Below are 14,554 nucleotides of genomic sequence, written 5' to 3'. Positions count from 1 at the left end.
TCTGATGACCATCATGGTTGGCTGGCCTCTTCAGGATGGAGATCAACCTAAAGGAGGAACGGAAACCATAGCCACTGTGCTCCATTTTCAAAACAGTTGAGGTGGGACACAGTTAGTGGCGAAGCGGACCTCTCACTTGCCCAGCACACACAAGGCCCTAGGTTTACTCCCAAACATAACAACAAATCCTATGGTAGACTGGACAATTTGGGTCAAATCAAACATGGCAAAGACCCAAGATGGAACAACACTGTTTCTAACACCAATTCTTCCCAAAGCTGACAGGACAGTGAAGAAGCATGCCAAACTAATGTAAAGACAGGGGTCCAGTGAGGTCGGAGTCAACGTGAGCTGGGCTCACTCAGCATTCTCATGCATCTAGATGCAGCAGTCACACAGCCTCATGCGTTTCTGTGCAAGGCACTGGAAGTGATGTCTCTGAGAGCCCCTGGCCTCAAATCCATTTTCTAATTCATTAGTTTCAATGCTTTTCATTCTCACACCCCCAAATGATGCAGGAACAGAAATAAAGACCTAGAATGAGTTCAAATGGGACATCACCACTCCCCAACTCCAACATATAGGCCTAACAAGGTGAGGACCCAAAGGGTGACAACACTTGTACAATATGGCATGCAGGCCAGGGCTTTAAACTTGGATTATGATGGCTTCAGCCTGACAGCTCCACTGAAGCACATGGCAGAAGCAGCGAGACTCCTCTCTGAAGGGAGGCAGCAGGACCCTAGCATACTCGCTAGCAATTAAAAGTAGGTTTGCAATGACTAGGGAAGAGGAGACACCAAAGGCTGCCAAACGTATACGGACTACATTTCTAATTTGCACCTTTTAAGACAAAGCATGTCCTGGAAACTGCCTGGCTATCCAACATGACAGGCAGGCATTACCCTACTGCCTCCAAGATCTCTCATTCTCTACAAACTCACACCTTCCGGGCATTTGATATTGAACTTCTTGAGGCTGAAAAGATGGTCCAGGAATTAGGAGCACTGGCAGCCCTTCCAGAGGACCTGAGCTCGAGTCCCAGAATCCACACAGTGGCTCCCTACCTTCTTAGCTGCAGAAGAAGAAGATTCAGTGCTCTCCTCTGGCCTCCAAGGCACTAGGCATGCATGTTGGACACAAACATACATGCAGGCAAAACATTCATACACATAAAATAAAAACAAAATAGAAAAGAAATAAAAAAATGAAGAGAGACACTCCTTAACACATTTTATAAGGCTGACGCAGTACAGACATAGACTCTATAGAGCAATGAAGAAGGAATCTACAGGTCAGTTCGACTCAAGAGTACAGGTGCCAAATCCTAAGCAAAATATCAGGGAGCCAAATCTAGCAATACACATCACTGGGCATGGTGGCACAGGCCTGAAATCCCAGTACTTGAGGCAGAGGAAGAAGGATCTCTGTGAGTTCAAGGCCAGCCCTGTCTACAGTACAGGAAGTCCCAGGCTAGCCAGGGCTTTAACAGGGATACTCTCTAATAATACTCAACAATAATCAAGACATTAAGTCGGCAGTAACCAACTATCATCACTAACTTCCAGACACCATTCAAGCTTTAAAGTTGCTGTAAAGTATGACTTTTACAGCAAAAACTAATAAGCTAATAGTTTACAGATATTGAGTCTTCGGGAGAAGAGATCTCAGACACTTCTTAGAGCAGCAGGCCGTATGTCAGTCTGAGAATGGAACAGTTCCATTCTCACCAATGGCCTTTACATTCTTGAAGATTAAAGAACAGTTTCACAAAATACTCAACCTGGGTATGTCTGATGTTTCCTCATGAGCAAGATTCAGGCAATCTGCAGTAGGAAAACCCCAAAACGATGCACCCTTTTTACCACAGCTCAGAACATACCGCATGGTTTAAGGTTTTTCTGTCAGGTGGTGCTCACTTGACTACCCGCATAAGGGAGACTGTCCGAGTCTCCTATCGGAAAGTTGTACTCTTTTTTTCCTCAACCTCGTGGTTAATTAAGATTCTGTAGGTTCACGGCAGAATGTACTCTAAAGGGTAGCAGCAGCAGCTACTTAAATTAGCAGTCCTTCAAGTTGTTCTCCGTGTACACCCCTGTGAGCGCATGGGTGCTGCAGAGTCCTACTGCAGTCGATGGATTATAATTACTTACCATCACTTCGTTTTGATTGTCCCAGATTTGGCCTGTGAATCCTCACATGGGCTGTGTCCTTTTGGCTGACTTTGAGCACCAGCTTACTCTCTGGCAGGTCAGATTACAGACTGTAAGGTCTCTGAGCCTGGCTTATAATCAGCCATTTTGCCAGCGAACCCTTGGACAAGGAACAATGTGCCTAGCAGTTCAGATGTGCACGAAGTCTGCCTCTTCTACACTGCTCCCCACAGCCCAGGAAGAAGTGTTAGCATCGTAAGACATGAGGGTCAAACATTCTGGAGATTACTGGGTTGGCAATTAAGGACAACATCCAAACATTCCCAACCTACCCTGCTCAGAATTTGCTCAAGCTCATAGACTGCTTGCAGGGCTCCGACTTCCAAGACCCTCAGCTGGCAGAGCAACAGGTGAATTGCAGCCCGAGGACAAGTCAGCATGTGGCAGTTTAAACAGGAGCCTCGGAGCAGCAGGTAGAGTCTCTAAAGGGTGGGAACAAAAAGAAATGGGACATCAGAAAGAGACACAGTGGTGATTTTAACTGCAGGCAAGAGATTCTTCTTCCCTTAGTCTATTTCCTTAAGAATTCTACTTCTGCCTCTAGAACCTTTAGACCCTATCAACCAGACAAACATTCCCAAATATTTCTTTTATGGTTTCATCTTAAAGTAATCAAATTTGAAACTCATGTAAGGTTCATGGTCTCAGAAAAAGAATTCCTTTTTTCTTTTTTTCCCAAACACCAACTACTAGTTAGAGAATAGCCTTTCTATAATATGCTGAACAAACGAACTATGTCTGTGTGCACATCACAATCCGAAAAACTTAAAAACACTCCTGGGGGCTAGGTTACCTGGTAAAAAGAGCAGAACATACGCAAGTTCAGCCTAGACAGGAGCTGCATTTTGATGTTACTGGTCTTCCTTTGGGGCTTTGCTTCTCCTGCCAGAAAGTCACATTGCAGAGCCACCTGAAAAGCCTTGGGAGCCCCAGAATTCCACCTATTACCAGGAAGGTGACTGCCACCCAGCTTTCTGAAGGGCACACCGCCCTTGTGCAGTAAGTCCGGATTATACCCTGAGCCTTGGACAGGTGAGGTGGATCATTAAACATTTCCCTCTTATACAAGAAGAACTGACCCGTGGCTTTTCTCAGCTGGACTCACATTAAAATCCTTTCGGTAAGTCAGCAGTGTAAACTGAAGTTACAAGGTTAGCGTCTCTACCCGAGAATCTAACACCCCAAACTTCTTGAGCCCCAACATACAAACAAATAAATTCAACCCCTGAGTTCATGGGTATAAGCTGAAGGAAAGATCTAGCCATGTCAGACACACATACAGCCCACTTCTGGCTGTGTGTATGAGGGATATACAGAACAAGAGTGAATTCCATGTTTATGCTTGGGCTCCATTCCTGCATTCCACCATTATGTAGGCTGTGAGCATTCTAAAATCTGAACTTCAAAACACCTTTGGTCTCAAGCATTTTGGACATGGACACTTGGGGTATACTGTTCTAGGTCCCTAAAGGTTTTTCTTTATAAAGAAAAAGGAAAAAGAGGTAGTCCCCACAACCCTAGCCCCAAGACCCACACGCCCAGGATAGCACTCACATCAAAGAGGAGCGGGTTGTACACGGTCAGCGGGAGATCAATGTGGCCCAGGTGCCCGGAGCAGCTGTTGAAGTCCTGCACGCAGGTGGAGCACACTTCTTTGGAGTCAGCAGGACCCAACGCCAAATCATACAGGCCATTGGCTGAAGGGTTTCCCAGGCTGTCCACATAGCGAGGGTTTGTAATGGATTTAACACTTAACTTCCTGAGTTGGTTAGAAAAAGATCCAGGGAAAGATTAGGTTACTAACTTCTCTGAGGTTGAAGTGGGAGAGGTTCAGGTTAGAAACCAGACCCGACTAGAAAACCCAACTTGTTCAATGAAGGAAATACCAAACAATAACTCCTGTACACAGAATAATGGATTCAAGAAAATTAAACACAAATGCAATCATAAAGAAACAGAACTTACTTTATGCAAGGCTTTCTCACTTTGTTTAATAGAATCTCGTAACTACCAAATAACTAGCCGTGTACCCACTATGAGCATGCCTTTGTGCCACATATGGCAGCCTATGTGTGCTCCACCTAACGGCATTGGGGTGTTCATACAACAATGAAACAGTTGGAAAGTATCCTTACATGTCACAAAAATGTACCTTTACAAAGCCAATCCTGCCTTTTAAATCTCGTCTAATTTATAAAATTGTGGGAGCCAGACTGACTTGAGACTTTCTCAGACGTCCTGATGAAAAGACAAGGAGAACTTTAGTTCTGGGTCCTTGTCCCAGTGGAGTGGACTCAGCAGAGCCAGTCTAGGGCAGGAAGGAGCCAGTGCATTGAAGGAGTCAAAGTTGTAGGGTCTTGGTTCCCAGTCCTGAGGCAGCCATAGTAGTAAGGTATCCCGTAGTCTCTTGCCAACATTGTCCAACTTAGCTGTCTGCTAACTTTGGCTATTTTCCCTACAAGTAATATGTAAGATGCTGTACTTCCTAATAAACGTGTTTGGCCTAAGACAGAGCTTGTGCAAGACCACCTGACCCCAGCTTTTATCTCCTCCATCAGATATCTTTGCATCCCTTGGCATATCCCCCTCAGGACCTATCACTGAAGAATAACCTGAGCATGTCCAAGTCAGAAAATAAATCTAAGGACAAAGCTACCATCCCAATTTTGCACTCTAGAAGACACAACGACAAATTAGTGAGTTGTGTGACCAGGTAAACTGACGGTGGTCCACGATGAAAAGAGTTGTGCAGATCTGGAAGATCCCATGTCACTGCTGCTGTAAGGACCAAGGTTGCAAGGAGACCGCTCTGTTGCTTTAGCTCTCATCTCCATGGTTACCTTTCTGCTGGGAAGCTAACAGACCTCACTTTATCTAACACAATGCTGTATATGTGGTCTCTTCCCCCAGCACGGATCAGCCTGCGACCTTGTACTCAGTAATACTGAACAAATTACTTAGCTGTCTCATTTTTTTCAAACCTAATTTTTGAAATTGCAATAAAATATACATAAAACATACCATGTTAACCATTTTTAATCATGCAGTTCAGGGGGCTAGAGAGATGGCCCAGAGGTTAAGAGCACTGGCTCTTCTTTCAGAGGACCCAGGTTCAATCCCCAGCACCTACATGATGGCTCACAACTGTCTCTAATTCCAATTTCAGGGGATCCAACACTCTCATATAGACATACATGCAGCAAAAACATCATTGCACATAAAAATGAATAAATAAGAAATCATTTTTAAAAATCAGTGGTATTATGTACACCACACTGAGCTGGATGGTGGGCCTTTAATCCCAGCACTCTAGAGGCAGAAGCAGGTGGATCTATGTGAGTTCAAGGCCAGTCTGGTCTATAGAGTGAGATCCAGAACTGCCTGGAGACAGAGAAACACTACCTCAAAAAAAAGTACAGCACACTGTGCCAATATCAGCACTACCTACCTTCTTCCTACAAAATGAAATCAGTCAGTAAATGTCTTTTTGTGACTTGCTTATTTTGTTTAGCATACTATCCTCAAAACTATAGATTACTGTATTAGAACGTCTTTCCTTTTTAGGGTTAAGTAAATAGTAGATGGTGTGTATACATCCCATTTCATCAACTCAGCTGCGGATGAACATTTGGGCTATTTTAGCTTTCTGGCAATTGTGAATAATGCTGCTGTTAAGGTGTATGTACATACCCAGATGCAGAATTCCTAGATCTGACAATATGCCACCTTTAACTTTCTGAGGAACAATTACTCTGTTTTTCATAATGTCAGCACCATTTTACGTTGCCATCAACTACATACAAAAATTTTTACCTCCTTTATGTTCTCATCAATACCTGTTATTTTCTAGGTTTGTGTGTTTGCTTTTTTGATCATAAATAAAAAATGATGGGTTGAGGTGGTATCTCACTGTGGTTTTGACTTTTATTGATATAAGATGATGTGCACCTTTTTATGGTTTTTGGCCATTTGTGGCACTATATATATCCAAGCCCTTTAACAAGCCTGTGGTTTTCAGCAACAGCAAAGAGGCCAAGGTGACTGGAGTAAAGTGAGGTCAGAGACCAGAAAGCTCCTTCCACGGCGTTTTAAGCACATGGCATTTACTCTGGAGACAGAAAGCTACCAGTTCCTAACATGATAAAAGAGAACATCAAGGGAACACTTATGGCAGATGCAAAATTTCAGCACTGACCTCAAGCTGTTTTCAACAGTACTCAAACTCTGAGTCTTGGCCCCTTTGTGGGCTGAATATCAGACATTTACATTACAATCCATAAAAAGAGCAATATTACAGTTATGATGTAGCAATGAAATAATCTTATGATGGGGACGTCACCACCACATGAGCAACTGTATTAAAGGGTCCCATCATTAGGAAGGTTGAGAACCACTGTTGTAGGTTATATCTGCCCTTTTTCCAAGGGCAAACTCCTAGGAAGGTTTTTAAGAGTGATATTAGCATGATTACATTTGCACTTCAGAATAGTACTGACAGCTGTGTCAGTACTGTGAGGATAGACAGGACCAAATAGGTATGAGGGTGGAGGTGAAAGAAAAAGACAGATCTTGACAAAGAACTGACCTAAGGCAGTGGCAATACAGATAAAAGGAGAGTAAAATCAAATTATATATGTAGGTAACATAGAACAAAACCCTAATAAAAATCAGATGTTAAGAGTGGAGTCTAGAATTATTCATTTTGCATTAAATCTGGCACGCCTCTTTGAAAAAGCAATTCCTTTCAGTTTGTGAAACTCTTGAGATTTCTGGTTTATTTTTGTTTGTTTATTTTGTTTTTCCGACAGTCTCTCTACTTAGCCCTGGCTGTACTGGAACTCACTCTGTACACCAGGTTGGCCTCGAACTCACAGATCCTCCTGCCTCTGCCTCCCAAGTGCTGGGATTAAAGGCTTGCACTGCCACCTGGCATGTAGAGTTTTTAATATAAGTTTGAGATGTGTGTATGAAGACTGAAAGAAAGCCCTGAACTTCGTAACCGGGGGGAAGCAGAACAGGGTCTTGATCTGAGATTTAAAGGCTCATCATCGCTTGGACAAGAAGAGACTAGTTAATAAACGCGTGAGGGATATGAGAGTATACATGACATAAAACTGGTTCATTAAGGAGGAAGATGAACGGACGAAAATGCCACATGACCAGGACAACCCTAGTTCCAACACATTGCTTCCCATTTCTTGCAAGCAGGAGCCGAACAACCAACCCCCGCCGACTGGCTCAGCGCAAGGCCTTCTGGGAATCGTAGTTCCCGGCGCCGACTTCCATAACTGCTCTTAGCACGCATCCCTCCAACTCCTTACTTGAGCTCCTCGGCCGAATACATCCCGAAGGAAATTCCCTGAAGCCGCCTCCATGGCATGTGCTTGGAGGTCAGCATCCTTCGGTTCAGTTCTGAGATCCGTCACCCCGAGAGACGTTCCAGCCAGCTCCGGTAAACTGCACCCCGGCCTCGCAGCGCGGCGCCACCATGTGTTTCCCACTGCGCTTGCGCGCGGGAAATGCGGCCCAGGTTACTGACTTGGACGAGTTCACTTTAGCTTCCCGGGTGGGCTAGGAGTGGAAGAAAATGGTCTCAAGACCATCTTTCCCTTTAAACAAAAAGTTACACGTGAGTCGCTAGAACAACATTTTAAGTAAGCCTGTGTGAGGTGAATGATGCGTATCGAGCCTCCCGTTGGTAGTCTTGCCACACAGGACCGTGCAACCCCCCGTTTCGAGCTGAGCTCTTCCACGCCAGCCCCGCCCCTCGGCTTGTAGGCGGAGTGATTTCCCGACGTGCTCCGCGGAGGGTGCCAAGATGGCGGCGGCAGCGTCCGCCCGGCGGCTCCCGTTCCGCAGCGGGCTTGTCGTGCTGCAGGCCGCTCGTGGGGCGTGTGTGTGTGAACCCAAGCTCTGCCGCAGGTAAGAAGTCAGCTGACCCGGAGTCAGTTTGGTCTCATGTCCCTGAGAGTCGTGGGAGCAGGTGGGATGCAAAGGTGTTCGCATGCTGGAGGCCACGCGCTCCCAAGGATAACACGAGGTCGCTAGCGGCGGAACAGCGAGGATGTCTGCGGGAGATTTTTATTGGCTGATTGTAACACTATATCGAATTAAAATTTCTCTTTAAAGTATGTCCCAGTTCTTACGTTCCCGTGAGTGCCTCTGCAAGCCCCTACACAGATTTATTTACCCCCTCCTCCCATATTTAACTCTGCCAAAAGGAAAGGGAGAAGTAATGGGTTTTTCCCAAATAAAGGGCAGGCTATTCTTGTTGTGAACCGAATGCTGTGAGAACTTTGAGCTAAAGAAATCAGGCTTTAGTAAAAGCAGGAAAGCTTTAAAAAGTCTGACCTCAGTCTTTCGATATGGTGATAGTTACAGCTTGAGACATGTTGCAAATATGTATGTAATTTCTTTTTACGTTCTTGAAACAGTGGCCTGGTGGAAGTAGGAGGCTTTTAGGTGTACTGTAAACCTGAAATCCAAATTCATTTGTGCGTGTGTGTGTGTGTATTCCAAGACCTCACTCGTGCTAATTCCCCACCCTACTACTGAGCTAAAACCAGCAATCCAAGAAAAACTTGTTTATATTTAGTGTTTGCCATTTCCTCAGTTGGATGATAATAGACAAATAATCTCTGAAGTGAATTCTTACTAGTAACTGGAAGAACTGTAAGGAATGACTAAGATATGAGTTACAATGGAGCCCTCTCAAGTTGGAAGGAGAAAAACCAACTCCACAAAGTTGCCCCTGGCTGCTTGTATATGGTACACTATGCTCACATACTTATACAATCACAAAAATAATAAAAAAAGTAAAGTGATAACTTAGACCAGGTACTACTGGATGAAATATTTTCCTCTGTGATCACATATACATTTTCTGAGTAAATCTGATGCCCTTTAAGAATGGAATGTGCAAGATAACATTAAATATTCATTATTTTTGTTGATTTTATTTTAGGATATTAATGAGTATGTAGTTATTCATGATGAACACAATATTCTAAAACTTAATCATGAGCCAGTATTTCTCTTCTGGGGAAAAAAATTTTTTTTTTTGAGAGGCTCTGAGAATGTAGCAGTTAAAAGCACTGTGTATTGGTAATTTGTTAAAAGTGGTGAAGCCATGGTGATCTTAGCTTTGTTCTGCTTGCTTTAAGTGAGGTAGGTCTTTGCTGTCAGGGTGGTTCTAATAAAAGCAACGACTTACTACTGCACTGATCCTTGTCCTATGTTTTCCAGGTTAGTTTCTGTGTATTTCAAACTAGATTGTTCCATTGCCATTAAATTTTCCTTTTCTAATCTTGATTGTTTTGTGATGAGATTGCATGCTTAAAAACTCCTGGCTGAGAGGATAGCAGACTGTAGTGGTCCAGAGTTTGTCTGTTATGGATGAGGCTCTGGTTTGATTCCTAACATCAGAAATAAATGAATCAGTCAGTCTTGGCTGCCTGTTGTTTGTTACATTGATGCTGTCTTGATCATGTCTTTCTAGCACACATTGACATGAGGGGCACAGTCTAGTCTGTTTGAGCCATGATAATTAGAAACTATGGCTGAGAACTTCATTAATGGGCAGTGTTAACATTAGGACTTTTTATTTTTCGGTTTTGTTTTTAATGCAGGTTTTATCCTGGAAGTACATCCCTCCCAAAGGTTGAAGGAACAGATATAGCAGGTATTTTTAAAACTGTAGAAATAGGTTTTGGGTTTTTTTTTGTTGTGGGTGTTTTTTTTTTTTTGTTTTGTTTTTTGTTTTTTGTTTTTTGTTTTTTTTTTTTTTAGTTGAAAGAAGACACATTTTATTTCTTTGTAGTGTTAGGAAACTGATCGTTTTTATTTTTCTCTGTAAGGGACTGAAGAAATAATCATTCCAAAAAAGAAAACATGGTGAGTATTTTGCTATTTAGCAAGTGGTTGGGTGTTTACTGTAAATAAAACATAAAGATTTAAACCATGCCTATCACATAGACAAATACTATGTTGGCTGTTATTTTTAAGTTTGGGAATACAATTTTTTTTTTTTTTTTTTTTTGGGTATAAACTGTACATTTAGTTTAGATTTGAACTATTGGATGTACTTTTGTATAATGTTTTTAATTTTTAGTGGCTGTATGATATGCCGTTATATAGACATGATTAGATTCATTTGTTTTCCTTCTTTCCCTTGACAAGAATAGGAACAATGGCTGGCCATGGTACCACGCTCCTTTAATCACAGCACTCAGGAGGCAGAGGCACGTAGATCTCTGTGTCAAATCTACCTAGTGAATTCATACAGTGAGGCCCTATCTTTATAGGTATGGTGGAGCATCATAGCTAAGAGTCATCTGCGAATACAGCATTCTGGTGACAGCCCCTTGCCAACCTCTACACCCCCCTCCCCCCCGAAAAAAAACTACAGGAAATAGAACAAGAGGACTATTTCGAGTATGATATAATCTAGTTGTCACCTGCCTGTATTGTATCTTATAGCCCTGTGTTATGTATGTAACTTGACCTGTGTAGCTAGCCAGACGTCAGGTATATTGAGTGCTGTTTTGTGGTATACAACTGTAATCCCAGCACTCAGGAGGCAGAACTTGGAGGATTGTCACAAGTTCTAGGCCAACCTGGTCTTGAGAGCAAGACCTTTACTCAAAAAAGAAAATTATTATTTACACCAATCAAGTTGTTTTTCGTTGAACAGTTGTAGTTTAGCAATACCTGAAACTAGATAGACTCACTCGGTTTTATTAAAAATGCACCTTCCTGTTGGTAGTTCTTGTGAGGAAAAGAGAAAATATTTTCTCTTTCCCATACCCACCCCCCCACTTGCCAAAAAGAAAAAAAAAGGAAATGGTGTGAGGTGAATGTTGACCCCTGATGTGGAGTTCTAGGCTTAGGACTCTGTGTTTTCAGATTACATGTGCCTTTTGTCCTTTAAGGCTATAATCTAGGTCCTACAGTGTCATAGAAAACTTGAGCAAATGATAGTCATTGTGAATTTTCACATGCATATGATATGATAAAGGCAGTAAAGCAGATTAATTTAAATTAGGTTATTTTGAAGAGGATAGGAAGTCTACTTATGATTTTTAAAAGAAGTACAATTTAGAAGCTTCTAGATTAGCAGAGTAGAAAATGTGCTCAGAAGTGTTTGTTGATGGAATAATAAATTTGAACAATTATTTGGACAGAGATTAGGATCAGAAGCTAATGTCTGCCTTACTGGTTAGCCACTCAGGAGGAGCACTTGGCGTATATCCTGAGAGGGCTTGGGAGCAATCACAGTTGAAACAGCCTAGATACCCAACTGGAAATAACATCATCCTATCCATAATGTTTAAAGACATGAATTGCATCTGTAGAGAGTTGTGTGTAATGTGTGCTGAGGGACATCAACTTGGTTTGATTGTTGTTTTTGTTTGTTTGCTTTTTGTTTTCATCTGCTTATGCTTAAAGCTACCTTTAAAAGTTCTGGAAATGGAAGGTTGATATTGAACTTCCCTAGAAAAATTGAAGCCTTGGATTCAGTTCCCTGCAGGAAACTGGGTGTGGTGTTACTCGCCTGCGACCCTATCACTAAGGATGTGGAAGTAAAAGATCAGAAGTTCAAGTTTGTCCTCAGCTACATAGGGAGTTCCAGGCCAGCCTAGACTACATGAAACCTTGTCTGAAAAGAAATTTTCCTTTGGAGATTTGAAACTCAGGTTGGGTAGGGTCACGATATGACATCAGACACAATAGCTTAACCTGTAAACTTAGTTTTGTTTTGTTTTTTAAAGTTTATTTTAGGTATATGACTGCTTGCATATGTGTTTGAATACCATGTGTGTGCCTGGTGCCCACGGAGGTCAGAAGAGAATGTCCCCTGGAGTTAGAGTTAGTGGTGGTTGTGAGCTGCCATGTAGATGCTGGAAATGAAGCCAAGTCCTCTGGAAGATCAGTAGGTGCACATGACTACTGAGCCGTCTTTCCAGCCCTGGGTTTTATTCTTAAGAATATTTATTGTGTTTACTTTTTAAAATACCTCTTGAAAAAGAGTAAGCTCGGTGCTGTGCACTTGTCTTGAAAAGGATGTGTAAAGTTGGTTCCACACCCGCAGTGACAGTACTTAGGAAGGTTAGGAAGGAGGAGCTTGAGTTCAAGGATTACATAAAGTGACCCCGTCTCAAAGAAACCATCCAGACAAAAACAGGCATGGTAGCTCATCCAGTGGCTGTTTCATACAGTAGAATTATTCAGCTTCTAATGACATGAAACTTTGAATTTTTTTTCTCTTCCTCAGATAACTTACAATCTTATAAATGTTCTGTTAGACTTTATTTAGAATAACCCGTCATGTCATTCTCTTGGAAATTAAACACATGAAGGGATAGCTCAGCAGTTAAGCTCATGTATTGCCCTTGCAGAGGACAGAGTTCAGTTTCTAGGGTCAGGTGACCCACAGTAATCCATAACTACAGCTCCAGGTGCACGCAGTGCGTGTGCCTCCACAGACACCAGCACTCGGGTGCACGTGCCCACAAAGAAACACCTACACATAATGAAGAGTAAAGAGATTTGAGGTTAGATTGTGTTGTCTGTCATTTGTTCCAAGAAAGCCTTTCCAGTAGTTGAGCAACAAAGGTAAAGTGTGCTGCTAGCCTAAGGGTCTCGTGGCCTCCCCAGAGAAAAGCAGGTGAAGGGTTTATGCAATGTTGCCATATTGAGAAGAGGGACAGAGATCTAGTGGAACCGCGTACGCGCTGTCTCCAATCCCAAGTGAGCAAAGGGCTAGAGTGACAAGTCGTTGGTCTAGGCCACAGTGTGCTTTCATACATCATTGGTCCATATTGCCTGGGCTTCAGTCTCCTGCTGAAAGATGGTCTGATGAGTTGTTAGAGCTGCCTGAGATCTTTTTTTCTGAGAGAAAGTTCCTTCTTTGGCTAGCACCAGACTTCAGTGTGTTCCTTTTCCCACCCTCAAGTTCTCTGGAGTGTGTTATATTCTCGTTCCTGCCACGCCTATCATTCTTATCATTAGATTTATATAAAGAGATACCTCAGAGTCCTGTGGAGTTCACTAAGGATACGAGTTAGTCATTGCAGAGGCTTTCCTTTAGTTGTTCCAGGGTAGAGGTAAGAGCCAGTACTTACAGGCAAGAGCCTGAATACTTACAGGCAAGAGTTCAGAGAGCTGCTCTAAGAATGTGTATGGAAGTGGGTTGGAGGAAATCAGCAAGGTAGATTATGAGGTTAGAAGGAATCACTAGCCCTGGGTGTTAGGTGCCAGTCAGAGTGCATATGAAGGAAAGGGAAGGAGGAATGTATACCAGTCAGGAGAACCAGGCTTTTGGTGCTGAGGGCCTAACCCCACAGGGACGCTGTACTGCATTCTCTAGCACTTGATTACTGAGTTAGAGTCTAGCTCTGTAGCTTAGGTGGTCTCAAACCTTCAACTCAGCCTCTCTCCCTTATCCTGAGATTATAGGATCTGCGGTCATGCCTGCTTCTCACCTGTTTCTGTTATAGTGGATTTGAGGAATAAGTCCTGGCTCGTTTTTATGACCAATGTCCCTCTGCAAGTAGAGTGAGTGAGTTGTTGACTTTGTAAGTATGAATAATAGTCTTGATAAAGGTTGACTTGTGGTTCTTGTTCTAGGGATAAGGTGGCTGTTCTTCAGGCACTTGCATCCACAGTAACCAGGGTAAGTAGGCTTAAGAACACATTCAGTGTTACAGCTCTTCATTCAGAATTAAACTGCTGTTTATCGAGAAAACACCTTAAAAGCCAACCCAGTCCCTCCTTTAGGGGAATGAGGAGACAGGATTAGAACCACCTAGCCTAGGGCTGGCTAGGACATAATGCCCATGTAGTGTGTTTATAGCACACTGATAATTGTTCGGGATTTTGTCTGTTTTATCTTCCTTTTAAAAACAGCTGCTCTTGTCTCAGGACCTTGTCATGCAGACCAGGCTGGCCTTGAGGCACAGAGATCCTCCTGCCGCTGCCTCCTTAAAGGTCTGTACACCATGCCCAGCTCATACTAGTAATTTTTTAATTATTGGAAAAGCTTCTTAAAATGCTTGTTTCTAAAAATGACATGAAATTAATTAGTTTAAAACACAAAAACAGGTGCTTCTTTCTGAGGGATTTGGTGACCATTGTCTTGTACTGGCTCAGACACGGGCCTTTCCTGCTGATGATAATACACTGGTCGAACTAGAGATCTTATGATGGATATAGTGGAGCAAGCCTTTAACCCCAGCACCTAGAGCGGACACAGAGGCTAGAGGATCTCTGAGTTTGAGGCCAGCCTGATCTACATCATGAATTCTAGGACAGCCAAAGCAAAATAAGATAGCAACAAAAAT

At 42.8% G+C, this 14,554-nt stretch overlaps 2 protein-coding genes across 2 annotated transcripts in view; one reads left to right on the top strand and one right to left on the bottom strand.

Annotated features, from left to right (window-relative positions):
- Positions 1-7,704, bottom strand: part of Polr1a (RNA polymerase I subunit A) — a 63,446-nt gene extending 55,742 nt beyond the window's left edge. Inside the window, exons 1-3 of the mRNA XM_055596430.1 lie at positions 7,535-7,704; positions 3,768-3,972; positions 2,486-2,635 (exon numbers count right to left, since the gene is read on the bottom strand). Coding sequence (XP_055452405.1) covers positions 2,486-2,635; positions 3,768-3,972; positions 7,535-7,611 — 432 coding nt within the window. The 5' untranslated portion in view covers positions 7,612-7,704. The remainder of the gene's footprint in view (positions 1-2,485; positions 2,636-3,767; positions 3,973-7,534) is intronic.
- A 313-nt stretch (positions 7,705-8,017) lies between these two features.
- The window catches only part of Ptcd3 (pentatricopeptide repeat domain 3), a 29,654-nt gene continuing 23,117 nt past the window's right edge, over positions 8,018-14,554 (top strand). The window contains exons 1-4 of the mRNA XM_055596338.1: positions 8,018-8,135; positions 9,842-9,894; positions 10,070-10,106; positions 13,842-13,887. Coding sequence (XP_055452313.1) covers positions 8,032-8,135; positions 9,842-9,894; positions 10,070-10,106; positions 13,842-13,887 — 240 coding nt within the window. The 5' untranslated portion in view covers positions 8,018-8,031. The remainder of the gene's footprint in view (positions 8,136-9,841; positions 9,895-10,069; positions 10,107-13,841; positions 13,888-14,554) is intronic.

This window comes from Psammomys obesus, unplaced genomic scaffold (assembly GCF_907164565.1).
Source record: "Psammomys obesus unplaced genomic scaffold, mPsaObe1.curated_primary_1811, whole genome shotgun sequence".
NCBI classification, from domain to species: domain Eukaryota; kingdom Metazoa; phylum Chordata; class Mammalia; order Rodentia; family Muridae; genus Psammomys; species Psammomys obesus.
This window is presented reverse-complemented; position numbering and strand designations above follow the sequence as displayed.